We start from the raw sequence: 11,968 nt of genomic DNA, 5'->3' as shown, positions 1-11,968 counted from the left end.
GGAGGTCGCTCTCAGGGCTAAGCTTATGCATTCCTGGCGCCTGATTGACTAAACTAGTCTGCGTGCAATCAAGAATCCATTATTCCGGCCGCTACCTGCTGTCCTCTTTGTGTTATGTCTGTCTGTTGACCAGTTGTCCATTGCATTTGAGTAGCGCCACAGCGAGAGACTGAACAGAAGAAAAGAATAATATACATCAGTCACCATGGGCGCCAGCAACGACGAAGAAGAGTCCGCCAGGCTTGATCCGAGTCTGCCGACCTCAGAAAAAAGTATCCCTGAGCGACGGGGCCTGCATCCTATCTTTTTTATCGTGTAAGCATTCCACTGTGACAATGATCACGCCGAGACTCAGCAATAAACGGGCACGCAAGCTGACTCCAGTCACCCATACTACGTAGTGCTTGGATAGTGTTGAGCTCCGGCTTGATCTTGTTCAACAAGCAAATTCTTGGCCACACCAAATTCTGTAAGTGCATATCTCAACTACTTTAATTCTACTTTCTCTCGTACTTGTCTGTTTACTTTTGTCAGAACTCATGCTAACGTATTCCAGCTTTCCGTACGTTGTCATCACCTGCACTTTTACTGCATTTCTAACCCTGCGCAGCTATCTTCCTAACGACATGGCATCTTGTCTTCGCAACCATTATGACCCAGATCCTGGCTCGCTATACGAACCTCCTTGATGGCCGCCGCAGGGTCAAGATGACCGGCCGTGTCTATCTGCGCGCCATCGTGCCCATCGGAGTGTTCTTTAGCTTGAGTCTGATCTGCGGTAATGTCACCTATCTCTATCTCAGCGTGCCATTTATCCAGATGCTCAAGGTCAGACCAAAGTTCTCCCCAGCCTGCATTTCTAGAAATCCAGGTCCAGAGCAGTCGCTGATAGTCATAGGCCACCACCCCCGTCGTGATCCTTCTCTTCTCCTGGGTCTTCAAACTTGAGCCCATCAACCTTAAGCAGTTTGGCAATGTGTGCATCATTGTGCTGGGTGTGATGGTTTCGTGCTTTGGCGAAGTCGATTTTATCCTCATCGGCGTTTTATTCCAGATTGGCGGTATAGTTTTCGAAGCCATCAGACTCGTCATGGTCCAGCGGCTATTGTCATCCGATGAATTCAAAATGGATCCTCTGGTTTCGCTCTACTACTTCGCTCCCGCCTGTGCGCTTATGAATGGAGCAGTTGCTTTAGCTGTCGAACTGCCGAGGATGAAACTTGCGGATATCCAAGACGTCGGTGTGGGTGTTTTGATTGCGAACGCCCTCGTTGCCTTCTTGCTCAATATTTCTGTTGTCTTTCTCGTACGTATTGCTCCAAATTTTTCCTTTATATCAACATACTAACAAGCCTCAAGATTAGCAAAACCTCGTCCCTAGTCATGCGCCTGTGCGGCATCCTCAAGGACATCCTGATTGTCATTTCCTCCATGATATTATGGCACAACCCCGTTACAGCACTGCAAGGCGGCGGCTACGGAATCTCGCTTCTAGGTCTTGTGTACTATATGCTCGGTTACGATCGCATTGTCGGATATGCCTCCCGTGCCGGCGGGGCCATTGGCGCATACCACTCCAAAAACCGGGTGATATCTGTGCTGATACTGATGCTGGTTGGTTTCGTGGTTGTCCTATTCCTCACCGCAATCCTAGCGATCAATTATGCGCCGGAGAAAGTCGATCAGCTGAAAAGCTGGATCTATTACACAACGACGGGGGATGATACATCCTAAGATGATTCGTTTAAAATATTCTTGACTTTGTCTAACGATACACATTTTCCACTTTGCATCTGGGCGGCGTTTGAGTATTACTGTACAATATGGTCGACTATTACCTTTTCTTGGTTTCGGGTTAATATCCCGATTTTTCAGTTGTTTACAATCTTTTCCTTGATTCCCTATATTATCCCTCATGAGCTGGCGCGCAACACTTTACCTATTGCATAAACACTTTGATTCTGTCTTGATATGGCTATATCATAGATAATTGATTAGATGCGATGACTAACTTAATCGTGGAAAATACACCGCAGTCTCCAAAATCATTAATATGTTTGCTATTAATATTCCAAATTAATCCACCTTACCAACAAAGTCCCGGAAATTTCCGCTATTTTCCAACGCTCCCTACTCCAACACTGCATTTTCCACATGGGTGATGTCAAAATAAAGTCATCACTGAATACCTGATATCCGATACTGTACGATGATCATCGACGATCAGTATTTATGAATGAGGGGGCCTGCCGAGAATTTCACAGTCTAAACTAGGCAGCATGGCCGCAACATCGTAATAGCGGACCAAGCCGACATTATACCGAAGGTAGATGATCAATATATAAATTCGCATTTCCTGCGCTTCTAATAATTAAATCACCTCTGACAAATTACATCCATAGCAGTATTCGCTTTTTAATTTCCAGCGGTATATGTAAATTGAAACATAATGCCGTTACTACTCGACCTCCCCATCGAACTCCTCGACCGAATCGTCGAAGAGACTATACCTGAAGATTTTGAGGCGGTCGCACTATCCTGCAAACTCTTGTATTCTGTGAGCACGCACTTCCTGAAGAAATATAATCCACGCAGGAAGCGTTTTCGGAATTTTGCTTTCTCGCGAAAAGTCAACCGCAGTAAGGCCGGCTGGGATCATGTGAGTAATGACACGGGCTTTGTTGTTCCTGACTCGAGGGAGCTGTTGGAAAGGATCGCGGCGGAGCCTGAATTGGTCAGGTACATTCGGGCAATTGATCTCAAATGGCCGGAGGAGGAGGAGGAGGAAGGCTACAGTGACGGTTCAAACGGTGAAGAGAATGAGAGAAATGATGAGAGTCCAGCCGAGCCTGATGAGCGAGTACCGCTATCCGATACTCTCAAGCAACTAGTTTATACCTACCCTTTGCTACAAGAATTCGACCAAGACCTGGAGGACTGGATACACGCAATTGAATTAGCGACACACCCAGCAGATGAAGATGAAGCCGAGGTCTACGCAGAATGTCTTCTGCTAACCATGCTATCGAATCTACAAAAGATTTCTTTACCCAGAATCTGGGGACACAAGATGGACCCTGAAGATAGTAGGGACTCGCCCGGGGTCAAAGCCCTCGAGCCTATATTGAAGTACCTTGTACACCGTGCGAACAACCCAGAGCAATTCCCAGACAGCCCATTATCGAAACTCAAAATTGTCAATCTGACCACCGGAATTGGGTACGAGGAGAAATATGCTTTGACGGCATTTACATCATTCCTAGCTATCAATTCCGTGTCCGAGGTATGCCTAAGCAACTGCATTTTCAAAGACGATGGATACACTGGCTCCACTTTTCAACCCCTGTTCAATAGTTACAGCCATAATTTGCGGAAATTAGAATTAATGGCGAGTGTTGCGGGGCCATCAGAACTTTCAGAACTACTTTTGCGGATTCCTAATCTTCAAATTTTCCACTTTGCACATGAAACTAAATGGCACGGGTGCGGACATGACTGGAATGTCGGTGCGTTTTTCGCTACCGTGCAGGAGCACTGTGCAGAGACACTACAGGAGCTGTCTGTGTGTATCATTGAGCAGTATGGTGGACAGGGCACGACCTTATACGATATGACCCGTTTTCAGAAACTGTCGCTACTAGATATGGAAATTCGGATGCTCTGCGGCCCGGCTTATAACCCATCACTCAGACATGACGAGGAGGAGGATTTGCCGAAAAGATCTAGCTGGCCGAGACTAGTAGAAATGTTGCCAGCATCGATTAAAAAACTCAATCTATATCTAAACGACTTCAAGGACGAGAAGCCCGATTGCCTTAGTCATATATTCCAAGGTTTCAAAGAAAACCGCGAGGCGAATCTTCCGCATCTGCAGGAGGTAACCCTTTTCTCGCCCATTGTTAAACAGCCAAAACCCCCTGCAAATGTCAGAAGAGCTCTCCAGGCTGTGGGCGATAGCGGTGTTTCTATAGTAGAAACTCAGAATCGGTGGCCGTCTTGGGTGGATGACTTTTTTGATCGCCACGGTTTTGACGGAGTTGGTGAATAGTACTAATCTTCTATCGGATAAAATTTAAATTGAAGTTGACCAGTAATTCATTTCCTTAATGAAATGAAATAAAGATTCAACGTAGAATCAATATAGAACTATCTACTCTCGTCTTGTACGTTCAGTCACACCAAAACAGACAATGTACAGTCTCTTTTCATAAAAACCTGTATCTCTTTAGGTAAAAGGAGGATAATACGTTTCTCTCTCAACAACTTTTTATATCTAAATTTGCATTCTTCTTTGTTGAGTGCCGATCTGCGATTATAATTTGGTTTTTCGTACGGTTTCTTGTGGTCATTTACTCCCATTTTAGCTCTCCCTGGTTCATTTTGCCCATAAATTCAAAGTACAAGCAGATAGATAAGGCAGTCCTTACTTTTTATCTCTTACTATACGGTTCGCACATATGATTCAAGCTGCTAATTGCGTATTTAGCTTAAAATCATAATACCGTACTCCATGTAGATAAGTCCTAGATTTGCCCGCCAATCTGTCAAAATAGCAATTGTGAAGTCTTTGTCGATTATCAGTTTGGTATACTTGTATTTGAGGAAGCTGTCCATATTCCATTACAATAGTTCAACTTGGCTGAGGTATAGCCTAGATTGATAAATAGCGAGATAACCTATGAATACTCTGGAATCGCTCAAGTTTACCCGAATTGACATATCAAAGTATAGGTAGTATGGCGCTAGCGAATTCTGCCTGGTGCTGCCTACTTCTACGTATCCGATATTTAACCATTCAAAATTAGTACTTAAATGTAACTAAATACAGTTCAATTATTAAAGAAGAACTAAATAACTTGATAAAAAGGGACGTGTTTAAAAGATGAACGTATTGAAACCATTCCAAATTCCATAACTAGCATGTCTTAGAAGTGATAGTTAATCCGATCAACCAACCATATTCTGAACATGAAGCCGACTTCGAAATCAGTCAAAAATAAGCATAGATAATGAATCTGCCTTCGCTATTAAACATTGGATTTCCTCCTTTTAATTGAGTCGCTGGCCAGTCGCTCTTAAACAGACTACTTGTGATGTTGTGACTTTATATTTTCAACAAAACAGTACAAGACCGCCCACACGTTGAGGAATACAACAGCGCTACACTAACTTGATGCATATTACGATATACATAGATCCTTGATGCCTTGGTAGTGGGGAGAAATGAATCAAAGAGAGCGGGAAAAGATCAAGACGGTTTCCGTCTGTATGGAAGAGGAAAAAAATAAGTTACAAAGGGTTTTACTGCCAGATATAAAAAGAATCGAATTAACTAGGATACCTTGGCAGTAGAGTGGATTTATCCAAGGGGGCGTTCATTATGAAAGAGCCTCGAATATCCCCGTGTCATCGTCAACTCCGGGCCATGAATTTTACATCATAATTATTCTGACATTAGGCAGAACATTGATATGAACAGACAGCACTTATTGGAAACATTCTTCTAAAAGTTAATAGTAAAATAAATCCCAATCCTCGATCTTAATCATTTAAACCCAATGAAGGCGGCCATACCCGTCTTGCTTGCGACGTCGCTCGTAGCAAATGCGCTCTCACTCCACAAACGCGATATCCCGGCCGTGGTAAAGCTAGATACCCAAGGTTACCGAGCGTCAGACGCTATATCAAAAGACCGCGAGAGGATTAAAAAAGACAAAATAGTAAATCAGAATATTGATAATGCAGTAAGTCTTGCAAAATGCAGACCCGGTTCTTATCATGCTGACATCGTCAATAGGGAAACATGTATCTATGCAATGTCAGCCTCGGCAATCCAGCGCAACATCTTCGCTTGATTCTCGACACTGGAAGTAGTGACTTATTCTGCAATTCGGCTTCCTCCGACCTATGCTCATCTGATTCTTCCCTATATTGTGAGCTGGGAACATACAACGCCAGCTCCTCCTCGTCCTATAAACATGTCAATTCCAATTTTGGTATCTCTTATTATGACGGATCGTCTGCAAGTGGTGATTATGTTAGAGATATCCTTACGATTGGAGGGGCCACAGTACCAAACTTTGAGTTTGCAGTGGCTGAATCCTCGTCGAGCCCAGGTTAGTCCATCCCATTTTCGCTTGTTGTATAAATATCAGTTGCTTAGCACACTGTGTTTTATACAGGTGTCATAGGTCTAGGATATGCTAAAAATGAAGCCCTCATTAATATGGGGGGTTCAGGATATGCAAACCTACCTCAAGCCATGGTTGAGAGTGGACTTATAAACTCCAAAGCATACAGTCTTTGGCTCGATGATAGAGACACTAACACCGGGTCAATACTTTTTGGTGGCGTCGATACAAGAAAGTACAGTGGCAAATTGCAGACTCTGCCGCTCGTACCAATACATGGTGAATATTCCCAATTCTTGGTCAATTTGACAGATCTGGCTCTCGATGTAGATGGAAGCAGAGAAGAGACATTTCAGTCTGAGCAACTTCCAACACTTGCAGTACTGGATTCAGGTACAAGCTCAATATTTCTACCAGATTCTATCGTGTCTAGCATTTACAAAGGCCTAAACGTCACCTACAAGTCTGACCACGGAGTCGGTTATATCCCTTGCAATATGGCAAATAAGGATATCGCATTGAAATTCAGATTTGGCACAGCATCTATATCTGTGAATATTAAAGAATTATTTCTCAAGCAGCGAGACACCACGAAGCTAGACGATAACAGTGACCCATGTATAATGGGGATTCATCCCACTGGGTCAGGTACTGTGATACTAGGAGATTCTTTCCTTCGCAGTGCCTATGTGGTCTACGATCTCGACAACAATGAGATATCGCTAGCTAAAACAGTCTTCAATTTTAGTGGCAATGGCACCATTTTGGAAATTGGGCCATCTGTTCCTCACGCTACCCCAGTAACTTCATACTTGGGTGAAACGACAGCATAGCCGGCGATGGCAAATGGCTCCTCATCCACAGATTTTCTCAAAGTAGGGTAAATATGCTTGACAGCAATTTAGAACTTATTGTGGATGTTGCTTTTGCGGTCTGTCTACTCACTATGATCTGAAACGCAACTGCTTGTTTGAATAAAGATACCAAGGTATGTCGACACATCAATTAATATAGTAATACGACTATGTGGAGATATAATTCATAATATCGCTTAATAACAGAGAAATTTCGAGTCTCACGCTTTCAACTATCATACTGTCGCGCTACTAACGCTAATTTAACCGTAGAAGCGAAATAGATATTGATTCGATACTAAGAATTTACACAATATATATGAACCCAGTAGCCTGTTGAGCAGGAAAGCAGCAAGGTATCGCGGTGTGCCAAAGTAATGGTACGCGGCCCAGACATTCAAGGACTATTCATTAACGAGGGACAAGGAGAGAAGGGATATAATGAGAGCGTCTTACTGTTAGGAGGGTTGTATATGGCGTTGATAAGTGCAACTACAGACGCACGTTTCATGGCGGGTTAAGGAATAGTTCCAGTGATCCAGGATAGGATCACGATGGTAGCGGAATAAGCCGAGTCTGGCATAGGCATCATGGCGACGTCTGAAATGGGCATTTCAGTCAATTCTAACCCATATGCCATTTGGAGGAAATACGAAGGAACCCACAGCGAGCGGCAGGATTTAAGGGGTAGACAGCAATGATGAGTACTATCGTGGAGATATAAATTAATTCTATTTAATGATTACTTACGCACGGAGAATCAACAATGGTAGCTTTATCCATACTGAAGGATATGGATGGAGTGACATTTATTGGATTGATATTGACAAAGTTATAATTACGACAGATCCAAGATCACAAGGCTGGTGGCGAGGGCATCCAAGCTCTGCACGCTCAGCGCATTTCCAGACAATGTCCAATTGACAGAACCCCACGGGGTAGATGCAGTGGAAGCGGCAGCGAATGGCAATTCAATGGAAACCGGCGACGACGAATCAGCGTATCCCAAATTGACGACACTGATCAGCGCTTGGTTGTCTACGATCCAGTAAGCCACATCTAGCAGCCGGTGCCCCTCGACCGAGATACCCTTCGGTTGAGCACCAGTCAAGAAGTCGAGAACTGGGGACTTAGTCACAACCTTGGACTGCTTTGAGTTTGCAGTCGCCAAATCATCGAGCGTGGGGAAAGTCCACATCATAATCGACTTCGCTTTGTGGTTCAGACTTAGCTGATTCATGACCCATGTTTCATCGACAGTCGGGTTACGGTCCCAGTATTGCTCGCCGTCAAAGGACTGAGGCACCGCCCACACAGGCCGCGGGGATTGTCCAAGATATTCTTCATATTGAGCGAGGATATCCAGACGGTTGGACACGTCCTGGAGCTCACCCGCACAATTGTCGCATCCACAGTCGCCATATGTCGTGTTACATGGAGTGTTCCATTTTTGAGACCATGTTGCATTGATACCAATCGGGTATGCATCTTCCATCAGGATGTCAGCGCCTTGAGAGTACTTGTCGAAGTAGTAGTTCTCGCAGTTGAGAACCAGACTGACAGGATGATACTTATCAATCTTAGTAATCGTATCATAAGCAAGAGAGGTAGCATTGAACGGGTCCTGATTTCCATCAGGCTCGTCGGCAGTATACCACGCTAAAAGGCTGCTGTAGTCTTTAGCCATAGTGACTTGTTCAGCGACGGAGGTCAGATTTGTATAAGTTCCTCGCATATCGTACTGGAACGGGAGATTTAACTCGTCCAAATAGTCAAAAATTAACGATGCGTTCGACGAATATGATGCTACTGGATGAATTGCGCTGTATCCCAAGTCATAGTATGTTTTCACATTCTCAAGACTCAATTCGAGATATCCGCCCCAAGACGTATAGAACCCAAAGGCAAGAAATGGAATAAATTCATAGTTTGATGCATTGTTGCTGAATAACAACCCACCGTTCAGATTATCAATCTTCGTGACACTCCCGGTCTTCTTATCGGGTAAGTAGAACAATTTCGTCGTTGCAGTGAAAGTTTGATTCCCATCATCTGACGCTCCATATAACACGACATCGTAAGCATCATACTGCGGTTGTAGCTGACTGATATCAAAATCGAATAGATTGTTCGTGCTGTTCACGGACACATTATTCGAGACGAGGACCTGGTCTGTGTTCTCCAGAGAAATGGTAAAGAACAAGTTATTAAACGGCTGCGATGGTCCTCCGAGCTGCTGAGTAGAGTTGCGATATGGCTCTCCATGATACTTTGACAGCGCCGCATCGACAATGAACGAGCCAGTCTTTTCGGACGATACATAGATGCTGTGTCGCGGCTCGACCTGCACATAGAGTAAGGGAGTTGGCGACGGTTTCGGCGGTTCCAATTGGCCTCCAGGGTTAATGTTCGGAGAGCTATTAATTGATAAATCAGTCTCAAATCTGATTCTCATTTGAGCATCCTTTGAACACGTAAACATACCCGCTCTCGTATGGCTTGCCGCACCAGCGGGGGATAGCTGTGGTCGTCTGCGCGATAACCCCTTGCGCTGCAAGAAAGGCCGCGAGGGCAGCGGTGAATGTCGTAGCAATTGTCATTATGCTTCCTCGCACATGTCGCGCCGCAACATTCAAGCGGCGGCGGATGACGGCGGTCGCGTAAACCGGAACTGTCGTTATTTAATGGCCATCCCTTCTTCCAACACTCTGGAAGTCGCAATGTTGCATTGGTGAACTGTGGAAGGTTGATGGTGGGCCAGGGGTAATTCCGCCTGTCCTAATCTAGAAGGTTGCATGGACATCAATAAACCGCCCCAACTCTCTCTCCAAATTTTTTGTGAAGATAAATAATATACGCAGTCTAGATGAATATGTATATATATATAGATTATCTATATATATATATATACATACACATCAACAAAAAAATCCGCAATAGTGATAGGAACAAAAATCGATCGGAACGAGACTCGAACTCGCAACCTTCGGTGGTTTTCGGAGCCGAAAACCGATGCGCTAGCCATTGCGCCATCCGACCTTGATTGCATTAAGCACTATTAAAATCTATATTACTGCCTGGCTGACTTTAAGCCAAAGCGTCATGGCTTTGAAGTACTGGAAACGATATAACTATTAACCTTAGTCGTTTCCTTTTGTTTTCTTTTCTAGTTGAAGTTTATTTCAACATATTGGTGCTTAGGGTGTTAATTTTGTCAAATATATCAGTTGATACATGTACATTTCTTGAAGGCACATAGCCAATTTCAACGAATATATATAAGGTTGACTTAATTGATATATATCATTGGTCAACATCCAATGTATCTACCAGTTGACATGTCAGATGTAGAACGACTGGTAACTTTGAAGTCAAACCAAATATGTCAACATTTGAATGTTGAATTCAATATTGAAGAGAGGCTCTACAGATGAAACCCGACTTTCATGAGTACACGACACTACATAGATTTCAAATGCTGTCTCTTTTATTTTCGATCGCAAACCACGCTTCTCAGCTGAGATGCTAAACTAGCTCCTGAGGTTGATCATCATACGGAAACGATAATTGCAATGTATGTACCACGCATTTGAGCTGATGTAGCGGCCTACCGGTTGGCTGTAAGTGCCCATCATTTTACCAGCCGGCTCATATCAGTGACCATTCTATCATAATCGCGATTCACATTTAAAAGCTCACTGCTGTTTTCGTGGATCATCCTGAATAATTGGTCCGAAAAGGGGTTGCTGGGGTCAACCTCGTGGCATCGTAGTAAATTCCTTGTGGCAGTAGGGCTGACAATTTCCTTGAAAACGTCAAGTCGAGCATTGGACCAGGCTTGAAGTATTTCTTCACCTCTTCCTTGGTTGATAACATATTCAAACGCGTCTGCTAGGGAGTCGGCATCGAGAATGCCCGTGGTCAGGCCAAGTCCTCCCCAAGGCTATCGCCGGTCATGGCCAGAGAGTCAGCAAATAAGATTTTCATACTCATTATTACTGAGAGAGGGGGCTTACATTCGTCAGGTGGGCGGCGTCCCCAATTAATAGGCATCGTCCAGACTTCATTGTGGGAGTGTTTCTTTGGTGAAGACGATATGGCTGAGCTCTTAGCAGCTGATAATCCAAAGGTCGTGAACCAGGGATCAATTTCTCCAACTTTCGCGTCAGAGTAACATCGAAGACCTCCGATCGAGACTCTTCCTCTGACATTGCCAAGGTACAGCGCCATAAATTAGGCAATCTTCCATCAGGCCGTTCGATGGTGGAGAAGAAAGCCCAATCTATTGGGTCGACATAATATATACTAGAAGGACCATCCGCTGGTGGCTGGAGATCCACGCGGATATCTACCGCCACGACTATATGAGGCCACGTAAAACCTTCGAGATGCAACCCCAGTTTCTTTCGTACCACAGATTTTCCTCCGTCGGCACCAACTACAAAAGAACCTTTGACCTGTATCTCAGAACCAGCCGTGTTCACCGCAGTAACAATTGCTGATTTTGCGTCTTGGCAAATATTGACAACCGTGTGGCCGAGATATACCTCCGCCAAATCCGAATTGACAATTTTTGGCAGTATAATCTCTCTAAATCTGTTTTGCGGTAGAGCGAGCATTCCGTATCCAATGTCACCGTCTTTAAGAGGAGAATTGATGTAAGGGTCCCACGTGACTATTAGATCACCCCAGTCTTTGCCATTTTTATCAAGTCCAGCTTTTTGAGGGACTTTTCTCCAGGAGAAGCCTCTTTTGATAAAGCCTTTGGTATTAGCCTCCTCCCATATCCCGGCCTTTTGGAGCGCTGCGTGCGTCGAGCCTGGGTATCCGAGCGCGCGGAAGTGTGGTTGTATTTCCTCTTCTTGTTCAAAAAGAGCCACTCGAATACCTAGTCTGATTAATCGTAAAGCCAGCAGGCAGCCACAAGGACCCGCTCCAACCACAATGACTTGCGGTTCGGAGGTCATGACTGCGACGATGCTT

At 44.4% G+C, this 11,968-nt stretch overlaps 5 protein-coding genes and 1 non-coding gene across 6 annotated transcripts; 3 read left to right on the top strand and 3 right to left on the bottom strand.

Moving 5' to 3' along the window:
* Positions 1 to 113: 113 nt before the first annotated feature.
* On the top strand, positions 114 to 1,855 carry BGW36DRAFT_83701 (triose-phosphate transporter family-domain-containing protein). Its single transcript, XM_046222628.1, has 6 exons — positions 114 to 315; positions 402 to 469; positions 557 to 562; positions 611 to 828; positions 899 to 1,306; positions 1,360 to 1,855. The coding sequence occupies exons 1-6, from the start codon at positions 206 to 208 to the stop codon at positions 1,732 to 1,734; spliced, it is 1,185 nt and encodes a 394-aa protein (XP_046076197.1). The 5' UTR covers positions 114 to 205; the 3' UTR covers positions 1,735 to 1,855.
* Positions 1,856 to 2,113: 258 nt separating this feature from the next.
* On the top strand, positions 2,114 to 4,088 carry BGW36DRAFT_457508 (uncharacterized protein). The gene is made up of 2 exons (XM_046221974.1): positions 2,114 to 2,326; positions 2,403 to 4,088. The coding sequence occupies exon 2, from the start codon at positions 2,450 to 2,452 to the stop codon at positions 4,046 to 4,048; it is 1,599 nt and encodes a 532-aa protein (XP_046076196.1). The 5' UTR covers positions 2,114 to 2,326; positions 2,403 to 2,449; the 3' UTR covers positions 4,049 to 4,088.
* A 1,518-nt stretch (positions 4,089 to 5,606) lies between these two features.
* Positions 5,607 to 6,904, top strand: BGW36DRAFT_258731 (aspartic peptidase domain-containing protein; the record flags this gene model as incomplete). Its single annotated transcript, XM_046210049.1, has 3 exons — positions 5,607 to 5,744; positions 5,798 to 6,116; positions 6,183 to 6,904. Coding segments are annotated over 3 exons (1,179 nt in total), but the record flags the coding sequence as incomplete, so codon positions are not given.
* Positions 6,905 to 7,823: 919 nt separating this feature from the next.
* BGW36DRAFT_354607 (uncharacterized protein) lies at positions 7,824 to 9,585 on the bottom strand (the record flags this gene model as incomplete). Its single annotated transcript, XM_046213541.1, has 2 exons — positions 7,824 to 9,402; positions 9,470 to 9,585. The coding sequence occupies 2 exons, from the start codon at positions 9,583 to 9,585 to the stop codon at positions 7,824 to 7,826; spliced, it is 1,695 nt and encodes a 564-aa protein (XP_046076194.1).
* Positions 9,586 to 9,941: 356 nt separating this feature from the next.
* BGW36DRAFT_t10 lies at positions 9,942 to 10,024 on the bottom strand. The gene has a single exon. It is a non-coding gene; the product is annotated as a tRNA-Arg (tRNA).
* Positions 10,025 to 10,694: 670 nt separating this feature from the next.
* BGW36DRAFT_261156 (uncharacterized protein) lies at positions 10,695 to 11,937 on the bottom strand (the record flags this gene model as incomplete). The annotated part of the gene is made up of 2 exons (XM_046210071.1): positions 10,695 to 10,928; positions 11,002 to 11,937. Coding segments are annotated over 2 exons (1,170 nt in total), but the record flags the coding sequence as incomplete, so codon positions are not given.
* Positions 11,938 to 11,968: the final 31 nt, after the last annotated feature.

The sequence above is a fragment of the Talaromyces proteolyticus genome (assembly GCF_021365285.1).
Source record: "Talaromyces proteolyticus strain PMI_201 chromosome Unknown BGW36scaffold_2, whole genome shotgun sequence".
Taxonomy (NCBI): domain Eukaryota; kingdom Fungi; phylum Ascomycota; class Eurotiomycetes; order Eurotiales; family Trichocomaceae; genus Talaromyces; species Talaromyces proteolyticus.
Note: the sequence above shows the minus strand (reverse complement) of the source record. Positions and strands in the feature narration are given on the sequence as shown.